The sequence below is a fragment of the Microtus pennsylvanicus genome, chromosome 1 (assembly GCF_037038515.1).
Source record: "Microtus pennsylvanicus isolate mMicPen1 chromosome 1, mMicPen1.hap1, whole genome shotgun sequence".
In the NCBI taxonomy this organism is placed as follows: domain Eukaryota; kingdom Metazoa; phylum Chordata; class Mammalia; order Rodentia; family Cricetidae; genus Microtus; species Microtus pennsylvanicus.
This window is the reverse complement of record NC_134579.1, coordinates 188,510,560-188,534,976: the sequence shown is the minus strand read 5'-3', so window position 1 is coordinate 188,534,976 and position 24,417 is coordinate 188,510,560. Positions and strand designations below refer to the sequence as shown.

At 42.6% G+C, this 24,417-nt stretch overlaps 1 protein-coding gene across 1 annotated transcript in view; it reads right to left on the bottom strand.

Annotated features, from left to right (window-relative positions):
• Nucleotides 1–24,417, bottom strand: part of Enpp1 (ectonucleotide pyrophosphatase/phosphodiesterase 1) — a 73,033-nt gene that overhangs the window by 28,034 nt on the left and 20,582 nt on the right. Inside the window, exons 2-6 of the mRNA XM_075947541.1 lie at nucleotides 7,449–7,521; nucleotides 6,091–6,207; nucleotides 4,757–4,882; nucleotides 3,129–3,189; nucleotides 1,902–1,999 (exon numbers count right to left, since the gene is read on the bottom strand). Coding sequence (XP_075803656.1) covers nucleotides 1,902–1,999; nucleotides 3,129–3,189; nucleotides 4,757–4,882; nucleotides 6,091–6,207; nucleotides 7,449–7,521 — 475 coding nt within the window. The remainder of the gene's footprint in view (nucleotides 1–1,901; nucleotides 2,000–3,128; nucleotides 3,190–4,756; nucleotides 4,883–6,090; nucleotides 6,208–7,448; nucleotides 7,522–24,417) is intronic.

Here is a 24,417-nt window from a genome sequence, read left to right as displayed (position 1 = left end):
CCCCAGCTTCTCCGTGCTAGGATGACAGTTGTCCACCGCAATGCCAGGCTTTATGCAGTATGGAGGATTGAACCCAGGGCTTCATGCATGCTGGACAAGAACACTATCAGCTGAGCCAATATCTCCAGACCTTATTTTTTTTGTCAGAAAAAATTAGGCAACTAGCCTACATTTATCAATGGCATTAAGTTTTAGATAATTATAGCAGGATGCTTGCAAGGTCTTGATACTTAGTGATCAAATAGCTAAATTATAATAAATATAAGAAAAAAAGGCTCCAGTCTCAGCTAGATCTGCAAATGAAGACCCTAGGAAGAAACAGCACTGAGGTGACATTGACCGAGACTATAACACATGAACCAGCCATCCAGGGATGAGCTTATTAGCTGCTCCAAAACCAAAAGGCATACGAGTCAAGGAGAGTTGAGAAGTCTGACGCTGTTGATGGGATATCTTCCTGGGTTAGCCCTGGGTCTGTCTCTGTCTCTGTCTCTGTCTCTCTCTGTCTCCTCTCTCTCTCTCTCTCTCTCTCTCTCTCTCTCTCTCTCTCTCTCTCTCTCTCTCTCTCTCTGTATCTATCTATCTCTCCCACACTGTCTACTCTTGCGGACAGGGCATACAATTACTGATTCCAGTGTATTTCAAAGGCAGTACCTAGAAATGTTCCCCAGATCAGTGTGTGTCTGCATACGCATGCCCTTCCTAAGGGCTCTGAGTAACCAACCTCAACCCCACCCCACCCCACATCCTCCCAGTTACTTGGTGCTGCACTGTGAGTTCTCTAAGCCTTGCTTCACTTTAATGTGTCCACATATTTGCTGACAGCTCCTTAACTTTGTCCGGCACCACGAAGCCAAGTCTCCTCAGGAAGGGAAAAGGAAAAGGGCTGGCTAAAACCTCTGAAGGCCATAGGCCTGACTTACGTCAAGTGTCTATCTAAAAAGGTTATCTTCCAGGTAGACATTAAAAACTTAAAATTTTAAATTACCACAGAATAATGATAGGCACATGCATTTACTGAGAGTAATTTTAATGTTTAAAAGAACATAATGCATTTGTCGAGGAGATGTTTGAGAATCCCAGTAGAACACTACCAATAACGTCACGTTTCTGCTTCTATTTCAGGCCTGTAGAACACTACAGCAACTGTAAGCACTAACAACAAAGTCTAACAGCTATCACATCCACACATGCTCTTCCCTCTCTCAGTAATTTTGCTGTAACTGACTAACAATCAAATTTAAAGCTTTAGCTTCAATACTAAGAAAAAACTATCTTATTTCATTGGCAATTTGGAGAATAACTTTTCAATGAAAACTTTAGTTAAAATAAAGAAATTGAAGGTGGGCATGGCTGTGCATACCTGTAACCTTGGCCTTGGGAGGTAAAGGCAGAAAGATGAGGAACTCAAGGCTGTCTTTACACAGAAAATCTAAGCCTAGTCTAGGTTACACAAGACCTTGTCTCAAAAAGAGAAGAGATGATATTGAATAGATATTCAGTTTGACCCAAATGATATCAGAGGCTAGCTGACCTCTGCAGGAGACTATGTGACTAGTCTATCCATTTTCAAATTGTTCAGTTTTCGAAATTCTATTTTAATATCCAGGAAGGAAATAAATGTTTTCCCAAAGAATCCAAAATTCTCAAAAAGAATAAAAATGAGTAGCGATGCACAATGGTGAAGACACTAGAAAAATTGGTAAGTTGGAAGTGTTTTCTGGGCAGTTTTTAAGGATCTACAATATCAAGACGAGTGTTCTCCCAGGTTGACTGTGTGCAATGGAGAAGTGTTGGAAACCAGTGAGAGGCTTGCTCAGTACTTTTCCAAAAAAGGGCCCACCTCCCCCACCCATCTCCAAAGTCGTGACCCTCCAGGACTCCACTGTGAAGTTACTCACTCAGCTTGCTAATAACAGGAAGAAGTCCACCCCAGGTGTGTAAATATTCAGCTCTGAATCCATCCAAGGAAAATAAGAGAGTAGGAGGTGAGTCAAACCTGGGAATGAGAAAAAGAAAGCTGTGGAAAGAGGCAAAATGAAGACACATCTAATAAAGATGGCCTCTCCCTGGCTCTGCCATAGTGAAGGCTTCTCACTAAGGTCAGTGTGCAACTGGGATAGTCCAAAAGAATCAGCTGGAAGACTCAAGAGAATGCCTTACATGCATTTATGTGTGTGTGCATATTTTATCATTGAGTACTTCACAGGCATGTATCAGGAGTATGGGAGAGTGATTGCAGGTAACTGTGTATCATGTCAGCCAAAGCCCACAATTATGTCAATCAACAAGAAACGTAAGAGCGGGTTAGTAGACCACCAGGTAAATACACTGACATGAAAATCCCCAACAGCTCTAAACGATGGCAGGAGTTGTGTTTTCCGCTAAAGGGCTTAAATTACATTTTCAAACAATGATCAACATTTAGAAAGAGAAGTATCAGTGAGTCTAAATTTTAGTACATGAAGAAAACAAAAACAAACAACTTAGAGAGGAGTTTCCTTTATATAAAAAAAAACTTGTGATGAGGAGTTACTTAGATTAGGTTTAGCTTTTATTGTCATTACTACTGTTTCAAACCAAAAAGTTGTATGATAAAATAAATTACATACATGAGCAAAATAAGCAAAAATATAGGTTTAATGTGTTTTAAAGTTTAGAAGGCATTATTTTGTACTGGCAAAAAAATGTATTTCTTAACATAAATAGTAGTTCAAAAAGAACACAGATGAATTATAAAACTCATGGAACTTCCTCTCATAGATGTGTTATTTATTCAAAAATGTATGCAATTTTAAAATAACATTAAAAGAACTATGATTTGCTACAAGTTCAACATGAAAATCCCCACAAAAAAGCCAAGATTTTTGCATCAAAAGCTTCCAAACACTACACCACTAGCAGTCAAGGATGACAGATGATGTATTCCTGGTCTGTTTCTTTCTACCAGCTTCCAGAGTCAGGGTCAAACCACAGTCCTCTGCAGAACTATTAGCAAATACAAGGTCTGGGGAAAGCTAATGTTTTATCAGCCAATGATTTATTGCTATTTTAATCTTAACTTAGAAAGAAAACAAGGCCCTTCTAAAAAAGGGAAAATATGTGTATGTCTCAGAACATGATCTTACTCTGCTGGACACTGCGGCGTATCAATGTTTTCACATGCTTCTTCTACCCAACTTTTCTTCTCTGGAACATTTTCAAAAAAAAAGAAAATAAAAATTAGTGAGCACACTTGATAATGGCAGGAACGAAATGTTTATCAGACACAGCAACATAGAATCCCCAAAGCAAAACAAATAGACATCATGAGGCATGGGCAGTAGAGAAATAGCATGAATACAGAGTGTTATTCTGTTTCCAAATAACAGTTCTCACCAGGGAGAAACCAAAATGCATAACCTGAAGATTAAAATATACTACTCATCCCTCTGGTCTCCAAATATTCTGCACCCATGGATCCAACCAACTGCAGGTTAAAAATATCTTTGAATTGCATCTGAATTGAACATTAATAGTTTATTTCCTAAGAAGTGCCATATATACCAACTGTTTATATAGCACTTGCATTTGATTGGCACTGTATGTAATTAGACAGCATTTGAGGTATGGGTGATGATATGTACAGATTCTGTGAAAATGCTATGTTGTTTAATATCAAAGGACTTAGTATCAGAGGACTGGAGCATGCTCATGGGTTCTTCAACTTGTTTCCATTAGATACAGGGACAACTAAGTCATTTTTGTGAGAACTGAGATTTTTTTTTCTTTTCTAAGTGTTAATATTTTCAGGCAGAATTTATAACCTGTCCCAGCCACGCTACAAAATTGGGACTTTGGTGTCTTAGTTCCCTTATATTTAGAGTCAGGTTCAAGAAAAAACTTATAATTCTTGAACAAAACATTATTCAAGATATTTGGACGCTGTGTGAAAACGTATTTCTGTGATTGGTGTAATAAAAAGCGGAAAGGCCAATAGCTAGGCAGGAGGTATAGGTGGGACTTCTGGTGACAGAGAGGACTCTGATAAGAAAAAGGCGGAGTCACCGGCCAGACATGGAGAAAACAGCAGTATGGCGACATGAGGTAATGAGCCACACAAGAGAATGTAGATCAAAATAGATGGGTTAAAGTTTTAAAAGCTAGTGGGACAAGCCTAAGCTATGACCATGCTTTCATAATTAAGAATAAGTCTCCATGTCATTATTTGGGAGCTGGTGTTATAGAGAAAGACTCGTTACAAAACATAGTACTATCAGCATCCCTCAAAGTAATTTTCAATGTCTAAAGCCATTCCACCCTAAATACACGCGATCTCATCAAATCAATTTTGCATCAGATTCTGCTCCCTTATTACAAGGAAACCTGGGACATAAAGGTCAGCCAGATCTGGAAGAGGATCCTTAAACAAGCACAGTATTAAGTATGAAGGTACGATCTAAACAGCATGCAGAGGGTGGCAGGAATAAAAAGTAAAATGGCTGCAGGTAAAAAAAAAGTCAACCATGTATAGACAGTAACTCTCATTAAACCAGATGACAAATTACACATTCTTAATCCCTGTATACATTTGAACCATTCTGGAATAACAGCTTTTACAAGTCCTTTTCAGCAAATATAACAGGCCCATCAATACAACTGATACTGTACTGGAAAGAAATACGGCTGCTGGTATAAAAGACAGTGCCAATCAAAAGCCCCCGTAAGACCCTGGAAGATGCCAGGCTCCCGGAGAGCCCGCATGGGGAAGCCTGACCTTTGCACACAGAGCTGTAGTTGATGCAGCAGTCATTCTGAGCCTCGCAGTCGTCTGAACAAGAGCACACAAACCTGGACAATCTCTTCTCACCGCATCTGAATTTGTTGCAAGTCCATATGTGCACTAGAAACCAACACCAAAGGAATAGATACACTTGCAGTTCAAATTCAACACATCCATAGAATCATCACCAATCATCAGGACAGAAGGCTGAGGGCGAAGGACATAGTTCATAACTAAGTCCCAAGATTCTGCCTCCACTTAGCCACTCTGAACTAACGCTGGCAAACGCCGCCATTATTATTTCACTAGAAACCCTAGATTTCATCATTATTGCACAAATATAAGAAAACCTTGGCTGGCCCCAGTAGTGATTGTCAGGGTTCTCAAAGTTTAATCTAAAACCATGCATGGCAATAAACAGCTATAATCTAACCAGTACTCCCCACAGAAGGTGGATGCCAAGTTGGAGGCCACCCAGGGCTATAGAGTAGAGAGCAAGTCTCCATGTCATTATTTGGGAGCTGGTGTTACAGAGAAAGACTCATTACAAAGCATTATAGTACTGTTGGCATCCTTCAAAGTAATTTTCAACGTCTACAGCCATTCAATATGTGTGTGTGTGTGTGTGTGTGTGTGTGTGTGTGTGTGTAATTTGATCTCTTTCTTATCTCAATTTTTCCTGTTTTGATGGTTTTATTTTAATATGGTCAGTGAATAGCCAAGATTTCTTTCTTTAATAGGTCCCTAATGAAAATATTCATATATTTTAAAGTATCCTTTAAGGACTTAGTTTAAATGTAAATTGAGCCACAAAGGCTTTAGCATCCATGAAAAACAGATACAACTTTGTTATCCATAAAACATTTAACAAAGATGAATTAAATGAAGAGTTTCCCTTAAGTGTTGAAATGGAAAGTCTGCAATAGAAAATATGTAATTAAAAATCAGAAAAACAAAACAAAAAACATGAAGCTGGGCATGGGGGAGCATGACTTTGAGCACTGTACTCCAGAAGAATAGGTAGGTGGATCTCTGTTAGTTCAAGTGCAGCCTGGTTTACATAACAAGCTCCAGGTCAACCAGGACCACATAGTAAGACCTTATCTCAAAAAATACATGATGGATGAATGGGTGGATTGAGGGAGGGAGGGGGAGAGAGAGAGAAAAAGAGAGAGAGAGAGATGAGACAGACAGACAGATAAAATTTATGTCTAGAAAAGAAAAAGAACACTGAGTTAGTCAAACAACAGACCTGGAAGATGCTTAGCTCTCCTGTGGTCTTTCCCTGGTGCCTGTGACCCTCCCTTTCCCCACCTTGCCCTACTCACTTGGGTCCACACAGGTTTCCTGGTAATCCAGACAGCAGTTCCCAAGGCTGACGCAGGCACTGTCACAGCGACAGTTGCTGAACGTCCTCTCATAGCAGCGGCCTTTGCAGCTTTTCACTGAAAATTATGCATAAGTTAGAGGCTGCCAATCACAGAATTCCAAAGCATGCACCAGCTAAGGCACCCCTGAGTCAAGACTCCCCCATGGAGAGTAACTCATTTCTGTCGCTTGGAAACCAGGCAATTTTACAAAGAGAAACAATGAGTCCTGGAGTGAGGAGGGAGCTTTCCTGGCACTGTCAGGAAAGGAGGGGCCAGCACAGTAACAGCTGTTACTTCATAGGCATCTGGCAACTGCTAAAACAGAACCCACTATCTCAAGCGCAGATTAAAATTGCTATTGTTTTTTCAATTTCTTTGATGTGAAGTGGAATGACTTCATTTCATGCAAGGCTACATAGGTGAACATGGAAGCCTCGGTTTTCCCTTGTATTAAGCGTGTGTATATTTGCTCTAGCTAGACGGGTAAGATTGGCGTATTTCACACAATCACTAAACATTTGAGAAAAGTAATGTTATTATAACATGGTAGTTGAACAGGACACAAAAGAAACCATGTGGGGGTATAGAAGGAGACACTACAGAATCAAAAGAATGACCACTGAAGTTGCCTGTGGTTCTCTCTGTCTACATGGGGATTTTTTGATGCTGATCTTGACACCAGGAAACACAACTAAAGTGGATGATTTCATTTCTACTTTGAAACTAGCAATGGCAGAAACATAAAATCTTCTGAGATTCTGGTCACCTAGGGATGCTAACTGGTCTCCTAGTAACCTCCAGAGTTGCTTTAGCAATCAACTCCTTGGGGCTTGGGGCATGTGATCCCAGTCATTCCTTGGAAAGCTAGAGAGAGAAGACCACAGGCACTGTACGGAAGCCTCTGCTCAGGTCTTTGTGGTTTTGTTTTGTTTTTTTTGGTGGTGTTGTTTTGGAGGGGGATGGTTGTTTTGGTCACAGACCTTAGTATACATTTTAATATAAAATGTTTTAACCAAAAAACTTTTTAAGGCTAAAATAAGATAGGACTTCAGGAAAAATGGTTAAACCAACATCAAATCTACCATCAAATTCTCAATATCTGTATAATAGTATACACAGGACACGGAGATGACAGCTGTCTCAATCACAGTGTAATGCTGGAATACACAAACACATGTATACACACATGCACATATACACTCAGATGTAAGTGTACACACAGAGAGATATACAAAGATGTGTGTGCACGCACACACAGACACACACACACAAGCACCCGGCATACAGTCACACCATACCCCCACAGTATTAATTACCTTCTTTAGAACAGCTTGGTTTCAATCCAAATATACAACCAAGAATTGTTGTTAGCACACATACTGACAAAACCTGTAAGGAGAGAAAAAACTATCAGATCCTTTCCAAATCCTTCCATTTCCCCATAATTTCATTCTTTTTAGTGATTCTGACTTTGCTAGCGCAGGTATTTCCAGAGGTGGCAGCTGGTCACAGAGACGTGTTCATTTTCTGAACATTTCAAAGCATACACTACTGGTCTGTGTACTATTCTGAGAGTGTGATAAAGGTCTGTGATAAACTTACTTAAATGCCAGCAAATTTCTAAATCATCCAAAATTAATGAAACAAGAAAAACACTTGGCTAATACAAAGGGAGAAAACAATGTGACCCTTAATGAGAAAAATTTATTAAGAGACTCATCTTCTATTGATGTCTTGGAATATCCTAAGCCTCTTTTACCCATTAACTCACAAACTTAAGCCTAACACAGCACCCTGAAATGCACCGTGCATGCCATGGGGAAGATCACTGAAGAGAGGGTGCCTTATTCTGGACTTGAACACTGCCAGGAGCTGGTTGTATACGCTGAGGTGGTGGCTTAAGAGCTCTAAGCACCTGTGTATTCATCTATGAAACTAGAGAGCTGGACTACCCCAATCTCTCAGAACCCTTCCAGTGTTAACATCTTCTCACTTTCCCTGCCCAGCCATGATTATTGTCTTTAACATTTAAAACTAAGTAGATAGAGCTTGCAGGTCAGTGGAAAACTTTTGAGAGTCAGAAGAAAAAAGAGAAAAATAATACACAAAACAATCCTTTTTGTTAGTTAGTTAATGGATTGGTTGGTTAGTTAGTTAATTTGCAGGTTGGCGTTTTCTTCAAGGCACCCTGGAATGTCATCTCACAGGCATTTCAGTAAAACATTCACCGAGGAAGGACTGTGTGCAAAAGTGCTCTGTACCATAGGGAAGAATAAGAGCTACCTCTGGGAGCTTGCATTTGTGGAGGAGAAGGTGAAGACATCAGTACAAATGGCTCACCTTTCGGAGGTTCTACGAATCTTAGGCAAGGTTCTGCAGTCGTTTACTGAAGAAGAAAGGGTGGGGTGGCTGGAATGAGAGGGATCAGAGGAGGTTCATGGGGAAAGCCTTTGGCGGGGCTGCGAAATGATATGATCCTGATAATCAATGTTGAAGGAAAGGAAGAGAGTTAGAGCAAGGAAATGTCCAGAAAGACAGCATCAGGCAGAACTCCAAGGAAGGAAGGCATAAGCAAAGTACTAGATGAAGGACTAGAAGCATGTTTGAACCAGAACAAAACCCACCACAGCAAATCCAAAAGGCGACAGACCCTCAACGGAGGTGCACACAGGGATGTAGTGTTGCTGGATGGGAGCCAAGATAAAAGAGGGAATGAAGAATGAGGCAGGACAGTGAGTGTAAGGTCTCTACCGCCTCACGTTTTCAAGATTACAGAGTAACGCCATGATCCAGTCTCTACACAAAATACTAAACATTCATGAAGGGGAACACACCAAATGAAGGGGAATACGAATAAAGTAATCCCACACTAGCTCTGAATAGGGTATGATAAGGGGTTCTCTATTTAATGGGGGCTCACAAATCGCAATGGGGAGCAGCATTTGGGTGTAAACGCAGGGGGCGGAGAGGAGTGCGAGGAAAGAGCAGAGGGTGGGTCTGCACCTTTTTAGTACCCCCAAACCACACCCAATCTGGTCCAGCCTCTCAAAGGCCATTGGCTGAAGGAGGTTCGAGTGACTACAAACATTTAAGAGGCAGTACACAGGGACTGAAAGAAGAGAGCAGTCTATCTTACTGCAAAGAAAAAGGCAAAGGCGTCGTTTGAAACACAGCAGCACTAAAGCCGGAGTTTTAAAAACCAAAATATGCCTAAGTATACACACAGTAGTCTCCCTACATGTGTGCCTTCACTTTCCAATTTGAGTTATCCACAGCCGTTCATCATCAGAAAATAGTAAGCAGAAAATGGCAGAAATAACGACTCATCATTTGTAAATTGCACACCGTTCTGAGTAATTATGGAATGTGTCACTGTGCTCTCTCATCCCGGACATGCATCATCTTTGCATGTCCCTATGAAGAATGCGCTACCTGTCAGCTGTAAGAGCAGTCATGGCCTTTCGGGCTCCCTGACATAGTAATGTAGCACTAGCATTCAAGGAACCCTTGACAGCAGCCTCACACTGTGTCCCAACAGCTCTACCGTTCATCTCACTGCATCTCACCACAGGAAAGAGGAGTAGACTACAAGTAGGTATTTTGAGAGAGATCACATAACTTTTATGGCATTATATTGTTATGACTGTGTTATTTTATCCGTTTTGATGTAAGTAAGTGTCTACTTTTTAAATTAGACTTTAAGCCGGGCGATGGTGGCACACGCCTTTAATCCCAGCACTCGGGAGGCAGAGGCAGGCGGATCTCTGTGAGTTCGAGACCAGCCTGGTCTACAGAGCTAGTTCCAAGACAGGCTCCAAAGCCACAGAGAAACCCTGTCTCGAAAAACAACAAAAAAAAGACTAAAAAAATTTAAATTAGACTTTAATAGGTAGATAGATCAAGGAAAGAGAGGTATACACACACAGATATGCAAGAGAAAGCAACCAGGACTACCCTCAGGTTCAGATATCCACTGGGGGTCTTGTATATATTTTGTACAAAGGGAAACTATCAGCATGCCCATAAAGATGGGAAATTACCAGATGATGATATGAATGGCAAGTAACTAAGGACAAATGGATACAATGAAGTATCAGAAATGGGAACTAATAGAATTCTCTGGGACCCCTAACTGGCATAGAAATTCAACAGGAAGGCAATTACATATATCTATTCAAAACATCAAAATTTCTTTCACTATGAAATATGCATATAAATAGAGGTGATGCCAGTAGAAGTAATCTCTATTTCACACTGCAGTTTCAAACACTAAAACAATAGGAAATTGAAGTTCGTTTTGTAGGATCTGTCTAGAACAGTTTGAACAGTACCTATGGACGTATTTTCCTCTCACCTATGGCATAACTTACAATACAAAATACAGGTCTTTTCTTTGCTGTGGAGGGTCTTTTTTTTTGGAAGTTCAGGTTGCCGTCCTATTGCAACCTTTGCACTCTGAGGTTACTTTCGCTTCCCCATTCTTATTGCCACAGACACTCTCCTTGCACGCATCCACAAAGCAGCCTTCACTCGATTCCTCTGGCTTCCTGCCTTCACCCACTAAATTGCTAATGGCAATACTCCCATAGGATGCCGTGTCTTCCAAAACTCCACTCACAATTTGTTTGAATTCCAACTCCAGCATTACCACTTTTCTGCTCATTTGGGCATTTCACTTCCGTTCTCTTGTCCATCAGTTGCCTCTTCAGTTATCCACTGTTATAAAATGTCGTGGAGGCATAGCCCTGGTCTGCAGGGTAGCGGGACGAATACACGTTGCCGTCTGTGCATGAACGGCCTGAGAGATGCCTGTCAACCAAGCACTGACAGACTCTGAATTCCATGATAGGACCTGCTACTGGTGATATGCACCTGTTAGGTACACAGCAATTTATGCACTGCTGAGATAGCTACAAAGTTTGTATCTCATGCAATTACTCATGGTTTATATACCTAAAATTAGAACCTTGTTATTGAGAAGCTGTTGTTATTTAATTAAGCAGTGGCAAGTGAGATTGTACTTCTCGGAGAACCAGGAAAAGCAGCCTAACCCACACACAGTGGCATACAGGCAACAATTATCTGACCACAGTTACTTCAAAACTGTTTGAACTCAACAAACAAAACACAGAAACTGGCTTTTAAAAGTCATGTTATTTTTTTTCTCTACTCTGGAGCATCTTGAGGAGTTAGTCTCAGAAACAGGCATGGCAGAAGTCTGAGCAAAATAAACAAAGGGAAAAATACTCGCACATGCCCAAGAGCCTGAACTACAGAAAGGTGGAGGCAGTTCAATTCTTGATCAAGCAAGGAGCACCATTGGGAGTGAGGAAGTCACAGCAAGACTCTGCTGTCATGGAAGGACCACACCATGGGAAGGGTGGCAGCTAAGGCGGAGATGATGAAGACAAAGTCATCATGGACGAAAAGGCAGAGCCCGCAGGCTCTGGCAACCCAGCTTGACCTATCTGTCTTGCAAATGGACGTAAATGGCATGAGAATCTAGGAAGGGGGCGGGAAGCCTGAATGAACGCTTGGCACAGCCTGGGAATGAGAAAAGAGGAATCAACAAAGCAGAAAAGCAGACTAGGGAGTTAAAGTGTGGGCGGAATGGCTAAATAGGATCAAGTAGACATGGGTATTTGTGTGGGAGAAATGGAAGGGAAAGAACAGGATGGAAAGAGTTGATAGTGAGCAAGCATTTAAATTGTGCCCTTTAACCATGTAAGGGGGGACCGTGGTACATGCAGCTCCCTGTCCTCTTGTTAATTAACAGAAGGCATGCGCTTCTGTTTTCATAATTACTTCTTCACTGAAAAAAAATAAGTTGCATGTATTTATATTTTATAACAATATAACATGTAGCACAGAATCAAAGCATAAATATAACAACAACAACAACAAAATCCTTCATGTATCCTTATTGCCGCAAAGAATGATAGAAAGGGAGGGAGGAAGGAAAGGAGGGAGGGAAAAGGAGGGAGGGAAAAGGAGGGAGGGAGGAAAGGATGGAAGGAGGAAGAAATTTGCAGCATCTATTACTCTGTTATACATACCTAGTTGAAATAATTTTACTAGTTAACTTCCCTGGGACCTTCCCTGTAAATTCTGACTCAGTTTGGTTTTTCTTCACAAAGTAGTTTAATGTGATGTCAAAGTTCACCAAGCATTTATTTTGAATATTTTTATTACGTGTATGAAATCTATCACCTGCATGTATGCATGTGCACCACATGCATGTCTGGCGCCCACAGAAGCCTGAAGAGAATACCAGACCCCCAGAACTGGAGTTTCAGATGGTTGTGAGGCACCATGTGGGTGTTGGGAACTGAAGCCAAGTCCTCTGAAAGAGAAACATGAATTCTAACAATTCAGCCACCTCTTTCAACCCCTTAGCAAGATTTAACTCTGAAACAATTCACACTTTTGTTGTTTTGGTTGGTTGGTTGGTTTGGTTTGGTTTGGTTTAGTTCGATTCGGTCTGATTTCGTATGGTTTTTTGAGACAGGGTTTCTCTGTGTAACAATGCTGGCTGTCCTGGAACTAGCTCCTGTAGACCAGCCTGGCCTGGAACTCACAGAATTCCTCCTGCCTCCTACTCCTCTCTGCTGGGATTAAAGGCGTGTGCCACCACCACCCGGCATATTGAGACACTTTTATAGTTTGATACTTTCTTGAGAATTATAGAAAAAATAAAACAGTATTATCCTAGAAAGCTGAGGCACATGAAGCAAAAGCACGGTTGTTGAAATGCTTTGCCTCTGTGTTAGAATATTTATTTATTTTTTTAGTTTCCTTCTTGTTTGGTCAGGGTTTTTAACTAAATCATTACGTTTTTCCTTAACATTAAGTGAGACAAAAGATATGGACATTTTCCAAACCTCGTTTTTCTCACAGATTTCTTCACACTATCATTAATTTTATATTACATTTATCTATTATTTAGTGGTGTGTGTGCATGGGTGCATGCATGTGTGCATGTGTGCACCAGGGGATCAGCCCTCAGCTTCCACATTTGGGTCCTGAGGCCCGACCTCGCGTCATTAAGCTAGGCAGCAAGGACCTGTGCCCACTGTGCCATATTACCAGCTCCACATTAGTGTTATTTCATTTGGGATACCCTTGCTTTATCGAGTATTCACCGAAATGTGAATGCCCCCTTGTATGCATTCACTGCACTCATAGCCAGAGAGGCCATGAGAGCAACTCTGAACCTATGAAGAAACAAAATGTGGGGCCATGGAAATTCAAACAAATGAAGGCAACAGAATTTGACAAGAGCTACAGGAGAAAAACGTAAAAGATGCTGAGATACTGGCAGCAATTGGGAGAGTCCAAAAGGAGAGATGACAAAAGGCTACGCAAAGATGCTTGCAGAGAAAAAGTCATTTCCTTCTCTGTCAGTAAACAAATGTTCAACTGTCTGCTGTGTATGATGAAATGAGGTCTAGAGGAGAAGCACAAAAACTAAACAAACAGAAGACATTGTACTAAAATCCTTAATCTCAGGGCATGTGACCTATGAAAACATCTCTGGAATAAGTCTTACATTAATGAGAAAAACATGAATCTGCAAAATGCAACCTGGCAGTGAACCTATAAAATCACAGTACATGCTAGGGTGCTTTCAGCAGCCCCATGAAGGTATAGCAGGGAACAAGGAATCTGAAAAAATAACCACAATAACAGCTGTCATTTCTATGGCACATCCTACTTCTTCTAGAGTTTTATATTAAGTCACTTAATCCTCACAAGAGCATTCGCAAAGCAATTATAATGATTACACCAGTTTAAGAAAACTGAACTATGGAGAAGTGAGTAATTTGCCAAGGATCATGGAGTTAATTGCAAAAGTGGCAAAACCAAAACCCAGCAAGGAGTGGGGCAGGCACAGGGGTTATGAAAGAGAACTGGAATGTGGAGAGATCTTGAAGCCTTTAACTATAAAAGTAGCATAGATGGACTATTCTAGAAGCTTCTAGAAAAATCTTTTGTTGACAGGCTATAGTATGAGTCCACACAGTAAACTAGATCTTGACTTGGCTGCTTCCTTTGGAAGCGAGTTGCTCTTTGCTCCTCTGAACCAGAGTCTCCTCTTAGGTTACAGCAGCCCAGACCACAGACATGAGTTAGTTTATTTACCTGTCTCTGACTGACTGTGAGCTTCAGGCTGCTATAGACGTATTTATTTATTTCTGTACTTTCCACATCTAACAAGGCGCCTTGCATATATTAGTCCTTCAACAAATAAACCTTGAGTCAAAAACTGGCAAGCAGCAATTGAACTGAAACATAATTTTGGGAATGAAGCAGAAATCCCCCATTTTTTTCTTCATTTGACTTTTGACCCTGTTGGTCCATTTGTTAAGTGTCTTTATGCCTGATTTTTATAAAGAATACCAACAATAAATACAAATAAAAGCATTCAGGAAACAGCCTACTGCTGTATTTAGAATTCCAATGTGATAATTGAAAAAAATGCTGATATTTTAGGAAGATGAATTAAGAGACCGCATTGACAACCAGACCTCTAACTTTTGGCCAAGCTGCATTCTTTTCGGTGAGAGAAACTAAAAAATGGAACAAAACAAACCACAACTCTGTGAGAACTCAGGTCTCAGAGACATGTTAGTTTTCTGGGGACTTTTTTCACTGTGGAAAGCAAGCAGACTGAAGCAAACCCAACTTCTATGGGACATACAAAGACAGACTCTAACTTAACATTTTGTTGAAGAGCATCTACTATGTACTGTGAAGTCCAAAGCATATATATGTTCTAATCTCCTTCTGAAGTCCCCAAGTCTAGCTAGGCAGGTGTTGAGGGGCATTTGACTTACATATTGATGCCCCCAACTACCGTGGTAAAGGTACTCAGGTTATTGGAAATGGGTGAAGAGGATGCACACCGGAACAGGCACACCTCACAGGCACACCTCACACCTGGCAGGCATCCCCATCCAACACCGACACTGAAAAACACATATTTGCCCAGCTACAGGGGCAGCAGATGCAGAAAAGACTACTCAGAGCCGATTTGCTTAATCAGCACTCCCCAAGCCCTTCCTGAGTAACGCATAATGTTAGCAATAGATCAGGGACCGAAACCAAGGCTTGGCCCTCGTGTGACTGACATTATGACGACCTCTAGGAAACCACCAGCCAAGAGGCCTGAGAATGTTTCAGAGTCTCACAGGGGTTCTGGCTTTTGCTAGATTTCATTTTCTCTATCTATGAGAGAGGATCAAGCCCTGAACAGAACTGCAGAAGTTCCCAGGCAGATGCCGGGGCTAGCGGTCCATCAGAGACCCCACTGGAAACATTTACATTGCAGAGAGAACCAGATAGATCAATATACCATACCATCACAAACATTAAACCAAGTGGAAGCCAGGCGGTGGTGGCGCATACCTGTAATCCCAGAACTTGAGAGGCAGAGACAGGCGGATCTCTGTGAGTTCGAGGCCAGCCTGGTCTACCAAGGGACTTCCAGGACAGGCTCCAAAGCTACAGAGAAACCCTGTCTCAAAAAACCAAAAAAAAAAAAAAAAAAAAAAAAAAACCCAAGTGGATTTGGGTGACACCCTTTCTAGCTCCTGTATTAAAATAAATAAACAAATAAAAAAGCCACAAACCTTTTCAAAAGAACAAATGAGATGAGAAAGAAGATGGAAAATTTTTGCAATTAAAGCACAAAAGAATTCTCAAGCAGAAATACTGTAAATTGTTCTTGAAACTTTTCTAAAGGGGAAAGAAAAATAGTAGTGAATATCTTTAACTTTGCTGGAACAACACCTCACAAGTGCAGATGGGGAAACAAGGCCTGGAAGACAATGGAAATCTGACAACAGAAAATCCAGGGCACACTGGACTGACTAAACACAGCCCAGAGATGGCTGGACTAGCCTCTCAGGCAGAAGAGCCTACCAGATCCCTCTATAAACTAAAATGAAGAATCAAAGGAGGTTTTTGGTATTTTGAATACTTAAGTCAACACCTACTCCATTACGTCTCTGCTTTTTGAGGAACTATTGTGGTAAATAATCCCTTAGAGAAAGGATTCAAAGCTTCCTCTCGGAAACCAGAGGGGTGGCAAATTAAAATTTTAAAAGGGTTTGAGAATAACGGGTTAAAATAAAATATCAAATGTAAAGCCTGGTCTAAACAAAATAAAGACATAACACAAATTAAATTATAAGGCAATTCTGCAAATTACAGCCAACCTCAGTTAACACAGCTCAGATTGGTGAGCCATCACAACGGGCACTGGTAACTTCAAACCTCCAACCTGAACTAAAACATGAACTATATTTAGGATATGATAATCCTGAGCAAGATTCACCCTCTGGCATCCTTCCCCTGGTAAAATAAATGCAGGGCTATCTATGAATCTACAACTTAATCTCTTACATCTTGTAAAGAAGATTCTTTGAACATGGGTCACTGGAATAAACTATGAGGCCTCAAGCACCAGCCCTGGCATGGAAGAGAAAGGTGAGGAACTCACCTTTGCCATGTCCTTCCAATGTGAGACCTATCGGGGAGATCTGCAGAGAACCGATTTATCTAGGGTAGCGCTCTCCTCTCGTGCTCACTCATTCATGTTTAAATGGTACCAAGCATCCTCCAAGAAAAGAATAAATGGTATCTACAGTTTCTGCCACAGTGAGCAAAGAACTCCTCCAGTAGCTCACAGTGTGCTCCCACAGACCATTTCTCTCTGAAGTTAAAGGCCAAAGAAGAAATGCCCATCTGATAGCGTAAAGTAATGGCTCTGCTCGTGTTTGCTGTCACCCTCCCACCATGACTTGCATGCCTTCGCTGAAGCTCCAAGCACAAGCTTCACAACGGCATGTCAGAGGCAAACAACCCCTCAAAAGCAAAGTAGGACCAATGTTCAAAGGGCTAGAAGTCACGCCATGGCTGTAGCCTCCCACAGGAGAACTCCAGTTTAAACCCACAAGGAGTGGTTGTCCAGGAGCGATCATTAAATATCACTGGTGTGTTTGTTCTTGCTCTGATTGTTTGACTGCCTTTTGTCTCCAAATAGATCACTTATTTGTGCTTCTGAAAAAGGGTAAACCACTTACAAAAGAGAGACAGAGAGAGAGGGGTCTGGGGCTGGCAAAATGGCTCGCAGGTAAAGGCACCGAGCTTGGTAATCTAAATTCAATTCTCAGGACCCACATAGTAGATGGAGAGCAATGACTCTCACAAGGTCTGCTCTGACTTCCACGCGCAAGCTGCAGCATGACAGTGTACCCTACACACAAATAAATAAATAAATGTAGCATGTTTCAACACAGTGATCTTGAAAAGAAGTGTCCAGTAGAAGGAATGCCCTAGAAACACCAAAATGGTAGATGGAAACACGTAAAGGAAGAAAACGAGAGGCTAAAGAGATGGCTCGGTGACTAAAGTGCCTGGCCTGGACCTAAGTTCACAGAGAAATCATGTGACCCACTCTTGCCTGAGAGTCGACGATAAGATACCACCCCTTCATTCCTACCCTGAAGGGAGGGCTGCTCTCAAAGAGGCCGGAAGTTCTGTAGCCCGCAAGCCTTGCTGGGTGTCTGCATTCAGTGGACAGCAGTAGATGGTCCCACATGGGCAGCTCATAACTGCCTGTACCTTCATCTCCAGGAGATCCAACACCTTTCTCTGACCTCCACAGGAACTGCATGTACACGCTAACATGCATAAACATTAAAAATAAAGGTAAACATTTTATAGTTTCCGAAGATATAAGATGAAATTGCTAGAATGAAAGATGGCCAAAGAGCTTTAAATTGGGGTGGAGGGGCCGTATACAGCTTTACGAGCATGACAACAAAACCCAGAAATGGAAAGCAATCATTTTCATTTAAAGTCAAAATGTGGACCAGTGAAATGGCTCAGTGGGAAAGGAGTTTGCCTTCAAGCCTGAGAACTTCAGTTTGATGCCTCAGACACACATGGTAGAAGGAGAACCAACTCTCGGAAATTGTCCCCCATCCCATATACATATGCAAATACAAAGACACAACTTTTTAAAGTTAAAAACTATATATCAATGAGATTTACAAGTGCCAAAAAGATTTGTAACATAATTGTCGGCAAAGATAAGCAATAGGCGTTTTCATACTGTCTTCACAAATGCTTAAATTCCTTCAAGAATCATTTAATTGAATCAAAATTCAAAATGGGACACCTTTTACCCCTGTGATTTCAGTCTTGTTAATTTCCTCACAGAACCACTAAGATAAACACATAAAGATATGCACATAAAGACATTTATTGGAGCATTGTGATAACAATAAACACCTGCCAACAATGGAATACGTGTGATATTAAGTGTATTTATATCCTTACTTATTTCCACCTTTGTTCATTATTCCTGCCTTACAAGATCTTAGAAACTAAAATGTCTCTTCCCCAGAGCAGGTCACTGAAACACTAATCTTTCTGTCTGGTAATTAGCCATAAAGAAATCATATGACCTACCCTTGCCTGATAGTAGACAATAAGACACTCCTTCATTCCTACCCTGGAGGAGGGAAATTTCATTCCTACCAAGAAGGGAGGACCTACAAGATGTGCACGCCTTGCTGGGTGTCCACATTCAGTGTAGATGCTTTCCTTTCTGTCAGAGTTCAACATAGCTATCCATACTTCAGTCATACATGAAGTGAAGTCTCCACTAAAAACATCTCTAAAAATTAAGAAAAAAAAAAAAGGCCAGGGAGCTTGAGCTTCCAGACAGCTGAACACGCAGAGGTTTCTCTTGAGAGAGGCACAGAGTACATGGACTCCTCACCCCCTCCTCACACACCTTTCCTCACATGTCTCTCTTCATACACATCCTTTTGACATATTCTTTATAACAACCATAACTGTATTTTTTTTTTGAGATATGTGAGCCCTAGAAGCAAATCATTGGAAGACCAGGAGATTGGGAGTGGCTTAACTCACAGCCAGAGTTACAGGGCGAAAACAACTAGAGGCTTACAACAAGCAGGCAAACTAGAAGGGGAGGTAACTTTGGAGACTTAGGCCCCCATGCTGTGAATCTGATGCTATCTCCAGGTAGACAAAGTTAGAGGTACAGAGAATGAGAGGAAGCTCAGCTGGACATCTGCAACTGCAGAAAGCCTGGCATGCTTGCAAGACCAGAGAAGTCCTCAGCTTTCACAGCTGTGGACCCACAGAAGCTTTCTGTATTGATTGTTGTGGTGTGAGAACGGAGGGGAAAGATGCCTGTTTTCATCCAATGTGAGTGGGAATAAAGACATCAAGTTAAATTCTCATGTGAAATACCAGCTAACCATTTTGAATTATGGTTACATGCCATTAAAGGCCCCCCACCACACACACCAAGGGTGGTGACATAAGCCTTCAATCCTAGCACTCCATTCGGGAGGCAGAAACAGGCAGCTCTCTGTGAGTTCAAGTCCAGCCGCATCTACAAAGTGAGTTCCAGGGCAGCCAATGAGGTTACTCAGAGAAATCCTGTCTCCAAAAACCAAAAAGAAAGAAAGGAAGGAAGAAAGGAAGGTAGGAAGGGAGGGAAGGAGGGAGGAAGGGAGGGAGGGAGGGAGAGAGGGAGGGAGGAAAAAAGGGAGGAAGGGAGGGAGGAAAGAAGCAAGCAAGCAAGCCTCCATCCTCCATGTAAATTCTTCCACAGAATAAAGCAGTTCCCCTCCTAACAGCAACCGCACTCGGAGACTCTAACACTTAAAGAAAGGAAAGAGGATACGCCCAGTAAACCCCTAGGTTCACTATATCTGGACACTGTAACATTGGTTTTATCTGACTGCTGCAGCAGAGACCAGAAATGCATCTGCCCAGGGAACCCTTTTCTGGATCTCCCCCACCCACCAAACATGGTGGAAGAATTTGGAGTATGCAGAGCTGTTTACCACACGCTGAAAAGAGATAAATGCACAGTGCTGGCTAGTTTTATGTTAACTTGACACAAGTCTTCTGAGAAGAAAGAACCTCAGTTGAGAAAATGCCTTCATACGACTGGACTGAAGGCAAGCCCGTAGAGCAGTGTCTTAGGTTAGCGAGTGTTGGGGTAGGTGATGCCATCCCTAAGCTCCTGGTCCTCGGTCCTCTAAGAAAGCCAGCCAGTAAGCAGCATTCCTCTGTGGCCTCTATCAGCTCCTGCCTCCAGGATCCTGCCCAGTTTCAGTTCCTGCTTTGGCTTCCCTCAATGGACTGTGATTCAAGATATGTAAATCAAGTAAACCCTTTCTTCTCTGAGTTGCTTTTGGTTGTGGTGTTCCGCAATAGTCACCCTGACTAAGAAAAGAGAGAGAGAGAATAAAAGATACCCAAATAATTCATAAAGACATTCCATCATCAACGAAATACGGCCAGGTATGGTGGCAAACCCTTGTCACCCCAGGACAGTAACATAGCACTTCCTGCCAAGGGAATAATACAGGAAGAGACAACAGCAACAACAACCAAAAAGGACTTCAGCCGGGCGATCAAGTTAGTATCATCAATGATAAGTCACATTAAAAACACGCTCCTCTATATAATGTGTGGAACAGCGCTTTCCCCCTTCAGCGTGCCTCCCAAAACTGTGTCATCCACGTCTAAGCATAAGGAAAATATCAGACAAATCGTAAATGAACAACATTCCACAGAACATGACAATCCTCTCCAAACTGTCAAAGCCATCAAAAGCAAGGAAAGCCTGAGATGTTGAGTTACGAGGAACTGGGGCAGGGCTACTCAGTGCAGTGCGTCATTCCTAAATGGAGTCCTAGAAGAATGGAGACAAGAGACAAGAATTCTGGCAACTGGCACTTCATTTAATACAAGCTTGTCTCTGTCAGTCACAGGAAAGGGCGTGGGATCTCTTCGTACCAGCGTTACAACTTTTCTGTTAATCTAAGACGGTTATAAAGTAGGCTATTTATTAGGAAATGGAAAAATAGGCAAAACTTGTACTCTACTACAAAATTCCTTTTTGCTGAAAACCTTTGATCTATTTTAGTTTTTTAAAATGTATTTATACTCTACTGTAGTTATAGAGAGCTAACTGAGAAATGACTCTACATGCAGTTTTATCTTTTGGCATGTCCTAGGACTTTGTAATCATTTTCCTTATTAATACATATCTTAAAATATCTATATACTTTAATCTACAGGTTGGAACATGAAAATAGATAAACAATCTATGGTATTGTTATGTAATAAAAAACAAGATGAAGGTTTGAATATTTATTTAATATGTGATCTGTGTATGGACATTATTTTCACATCTATTTCCTCACTGGACACTCTGGCCAGCACTGGACACTCCAGTCAAACCCTCCAAGGGTGAAGGCATTCTACCCCAGCTGTTGGGTGTGGTCTCCTACAGATATTTCCTTGGCGGAGGAAAGCCACATGGTCATACTCTCTCCCTGAGGCAGCTGATCCAAAGTGTTTGAATCACTCCAAAGGGTTACCTGAATTTAGGACAGCATATGGCATAGCAAAGTCTCCACTGAATATGGCTTTGCTGGCCCTCCATAGAGCATCACATCACAGCTCACCTCCATCCTCTGCGCAGTCCTGTGCCCTCCATAGAGCATCACACAGTTCACCTCCATCCTCTGCGCAGTCCTGTGCCCTCCATAGAACATCACACAGTTCACCTTCATCCTCTGCGCAGTCCTGTGCCCTCCATAGAACATCACATCTCAGTTCACCTTCATCCTCTGCGCAGTCCTGTGCCCTCCATAGAACATCACATCACAGTTCACCTCCATCTTCTGCGCAGTCCTGTGCCCTCTATGGAGCACCACACAGTTCACCTCCATCCTCTGCACAGTCCTGTGCCCTCTATGGAGCACCACACAGTTCACCTCCATCCTCTGCGCAGTCCTGTGCCCTCCATAGAACATCACATCACAGTTCACCTTCATCCTCTGCACAGTCCTGTGCCCTCCATAGAGCATCACAGTTCACCTTCATCCTCTGCGCAGTCCTGTGCCCTCCATAGAACATCACATCACAGTTCACCTTCATCTTCTGCGCAGTCCTGTGCCCTCCATGGAGCATCACACAGTTCACCTCCATCCTCTGCGCAGTCCTGTGCCCTCCATAGAGCATCACACAGTTCACCTCCATCTTCTGCGCAGTCCTGTGCCCTCCATAGAGCACCACACAGTTCACCTTCATCCTCTGCACAGTCCTGTGCCCTCCATAGAGCATCACACAGTTCACCTCCATCCTCTGCGCAGTCCTGTGCCCTCCATGGAGCATCACACAGTTCACCTTCATCCTCTGCGCAGTCCTGTGCCCTCCATAGAACATCACACAGCTCACCTCCATCCTCTGCACAGTCCTGTGCCCTCCATAGAACATCACACAGTTCACCTTCATCATCTGCGCAGTCCTGTGCCCTCCATAGAACATCACATCACAGTTCACCTTCATCCTCTGCACAGTCCTGTGCCCTCCATAGAGCACCACACAGTTCACCTCCATCTTCTGCACAGTCCTGTGCCCTCCATAGAGCATCACACAGTTCACCTCCATCATCTGCACAGTCCTGTGCCCTCCATAGAGCATCACACAGTTCACCTCCATCTTCTGCACAGTCCTGTGCCCTCCATAGAGCATCACACAGTTCACCTCCATCTTCTGCACAGTCCTGTGCCCTCCATAGAACATCACACAGTTCACCTCCATCCTCTGCGCAGTCCTGTGCCCTCCATGGAGCATCACACAGTTCACCTCCATCCTCTGCGCAGTCCTGTGCCCTCCATAGAGCATCACACAGTTCACCTCCATCCTCTGCACAGTCCTGTGCCCTCCATAGAGTATCACACAGTTCACCTTCATCCTCTGCGCAGTCCTGTGCCCTCCATAGAGTATCACATCACAGTTCACCTTCATCCTCTGCGCAGTCCTGTGCCCTCCATAGAACATCACATCACAGTTCACCTTCATCCTCTGCGCAGTCCTGTGCCCTCTATGGAGCATCACAGTTCACCTCCATCCTCTGCACAGTCCTGTGCCCTCCATAGAGTATCACACAGTTCACCTTCATCCTCTGCGCAGTCCTGTGCCCTCCATAGAGTATCACATCACAGTTCACCTCCATCCTCTGCGCAGTCCTGTGCCCTCCATAGAGCATCTCAGTTCACCTCCATCCTCTGCACAGTCCTGTGCCCTCCATGGAGCATCACATCACAGTTCACCTCCATCCTCTGCGCAGTCCTGTGCCCTCCATAGAACATCACATCACAGTTCACCTTCATCCTCTGCGCAGTCCTGTGCCCTCCATAGAGCATCACAGTTCACCTTCATCGTCTGCACAGTCCTGTGCCCTCCATGGAGCATCACACAGTTCATCTTCATCATCTGAGCAGTCCTGTGCCCTCCATGGAGCATCACACAGTTCACCTCCATCATCTGCGCAGTCCTGTGCCCTCCATAGAGCATCACACAGTTCACCTTCATCCTCTGCACAGTCCTGTGCCCTCCATAGAGCATCACACAGTTCACCTCCATCCTCTGCACAACCCTATGTACTTACTTTCCTTTCCAGGGTTCTGACCCTGAGAGCAAACCCTGACAAACTCAAGCACACTGCTCTAGACAGTCTGTCTCCAGTTCTGTTTCCCAAGAATATCAAGGCCATAACACGGCTTCTTCCTGCACTGGGGTCTCAGAGAAATGACCTTGCCTGATCCCATTACTCAGCCTCCTGGACCTAAGCCAGAATAAGTCATTGGAAAATATTGGCAGGAGACTGGAGGAAGGTGAGAAGAGGAAAAAATACGGGGTTGTAGGCTGCAGTAGCGGTGACGAGAGGCACACGAGACCCTACCCCTCTCTGCTTCTGTTTACTGACAACCAAAAGATTCATGAAGAGGAGTCATCACTATCTCCAATGTGTGCCCGCCAAGTTCCAGTGGACAGTTCCAGACCCACGGTCACACAGACCCTCTGGTTCAACTCGGTATTCACAATACGAGACAAGAGGCCATGAATGTGAGAAAGAGATTTGTAAGAAGTGTGGGTTGATTAGTGGAGATGGGAGCAAGGTAAGAGGGGGCAGAAAGAACAACCAGAATGCATTATATACATGGATGAAACTGCCAAAAGACAAATTTAATTAATAATTTAAAAGACTTAATAGAAACAAAATCAAATGAATTTCAGTTATATTTTTCTCTTTACTGGAAACAGCGTAAAAGGGAAATCAAGCAGCCTTTAACCTTGAAAAAGGCCCAGGAGTTGTTCCATCGCAACTACACTGGCAACTTGAAGACAGAATTTAGAAGCAGGTAATGGATA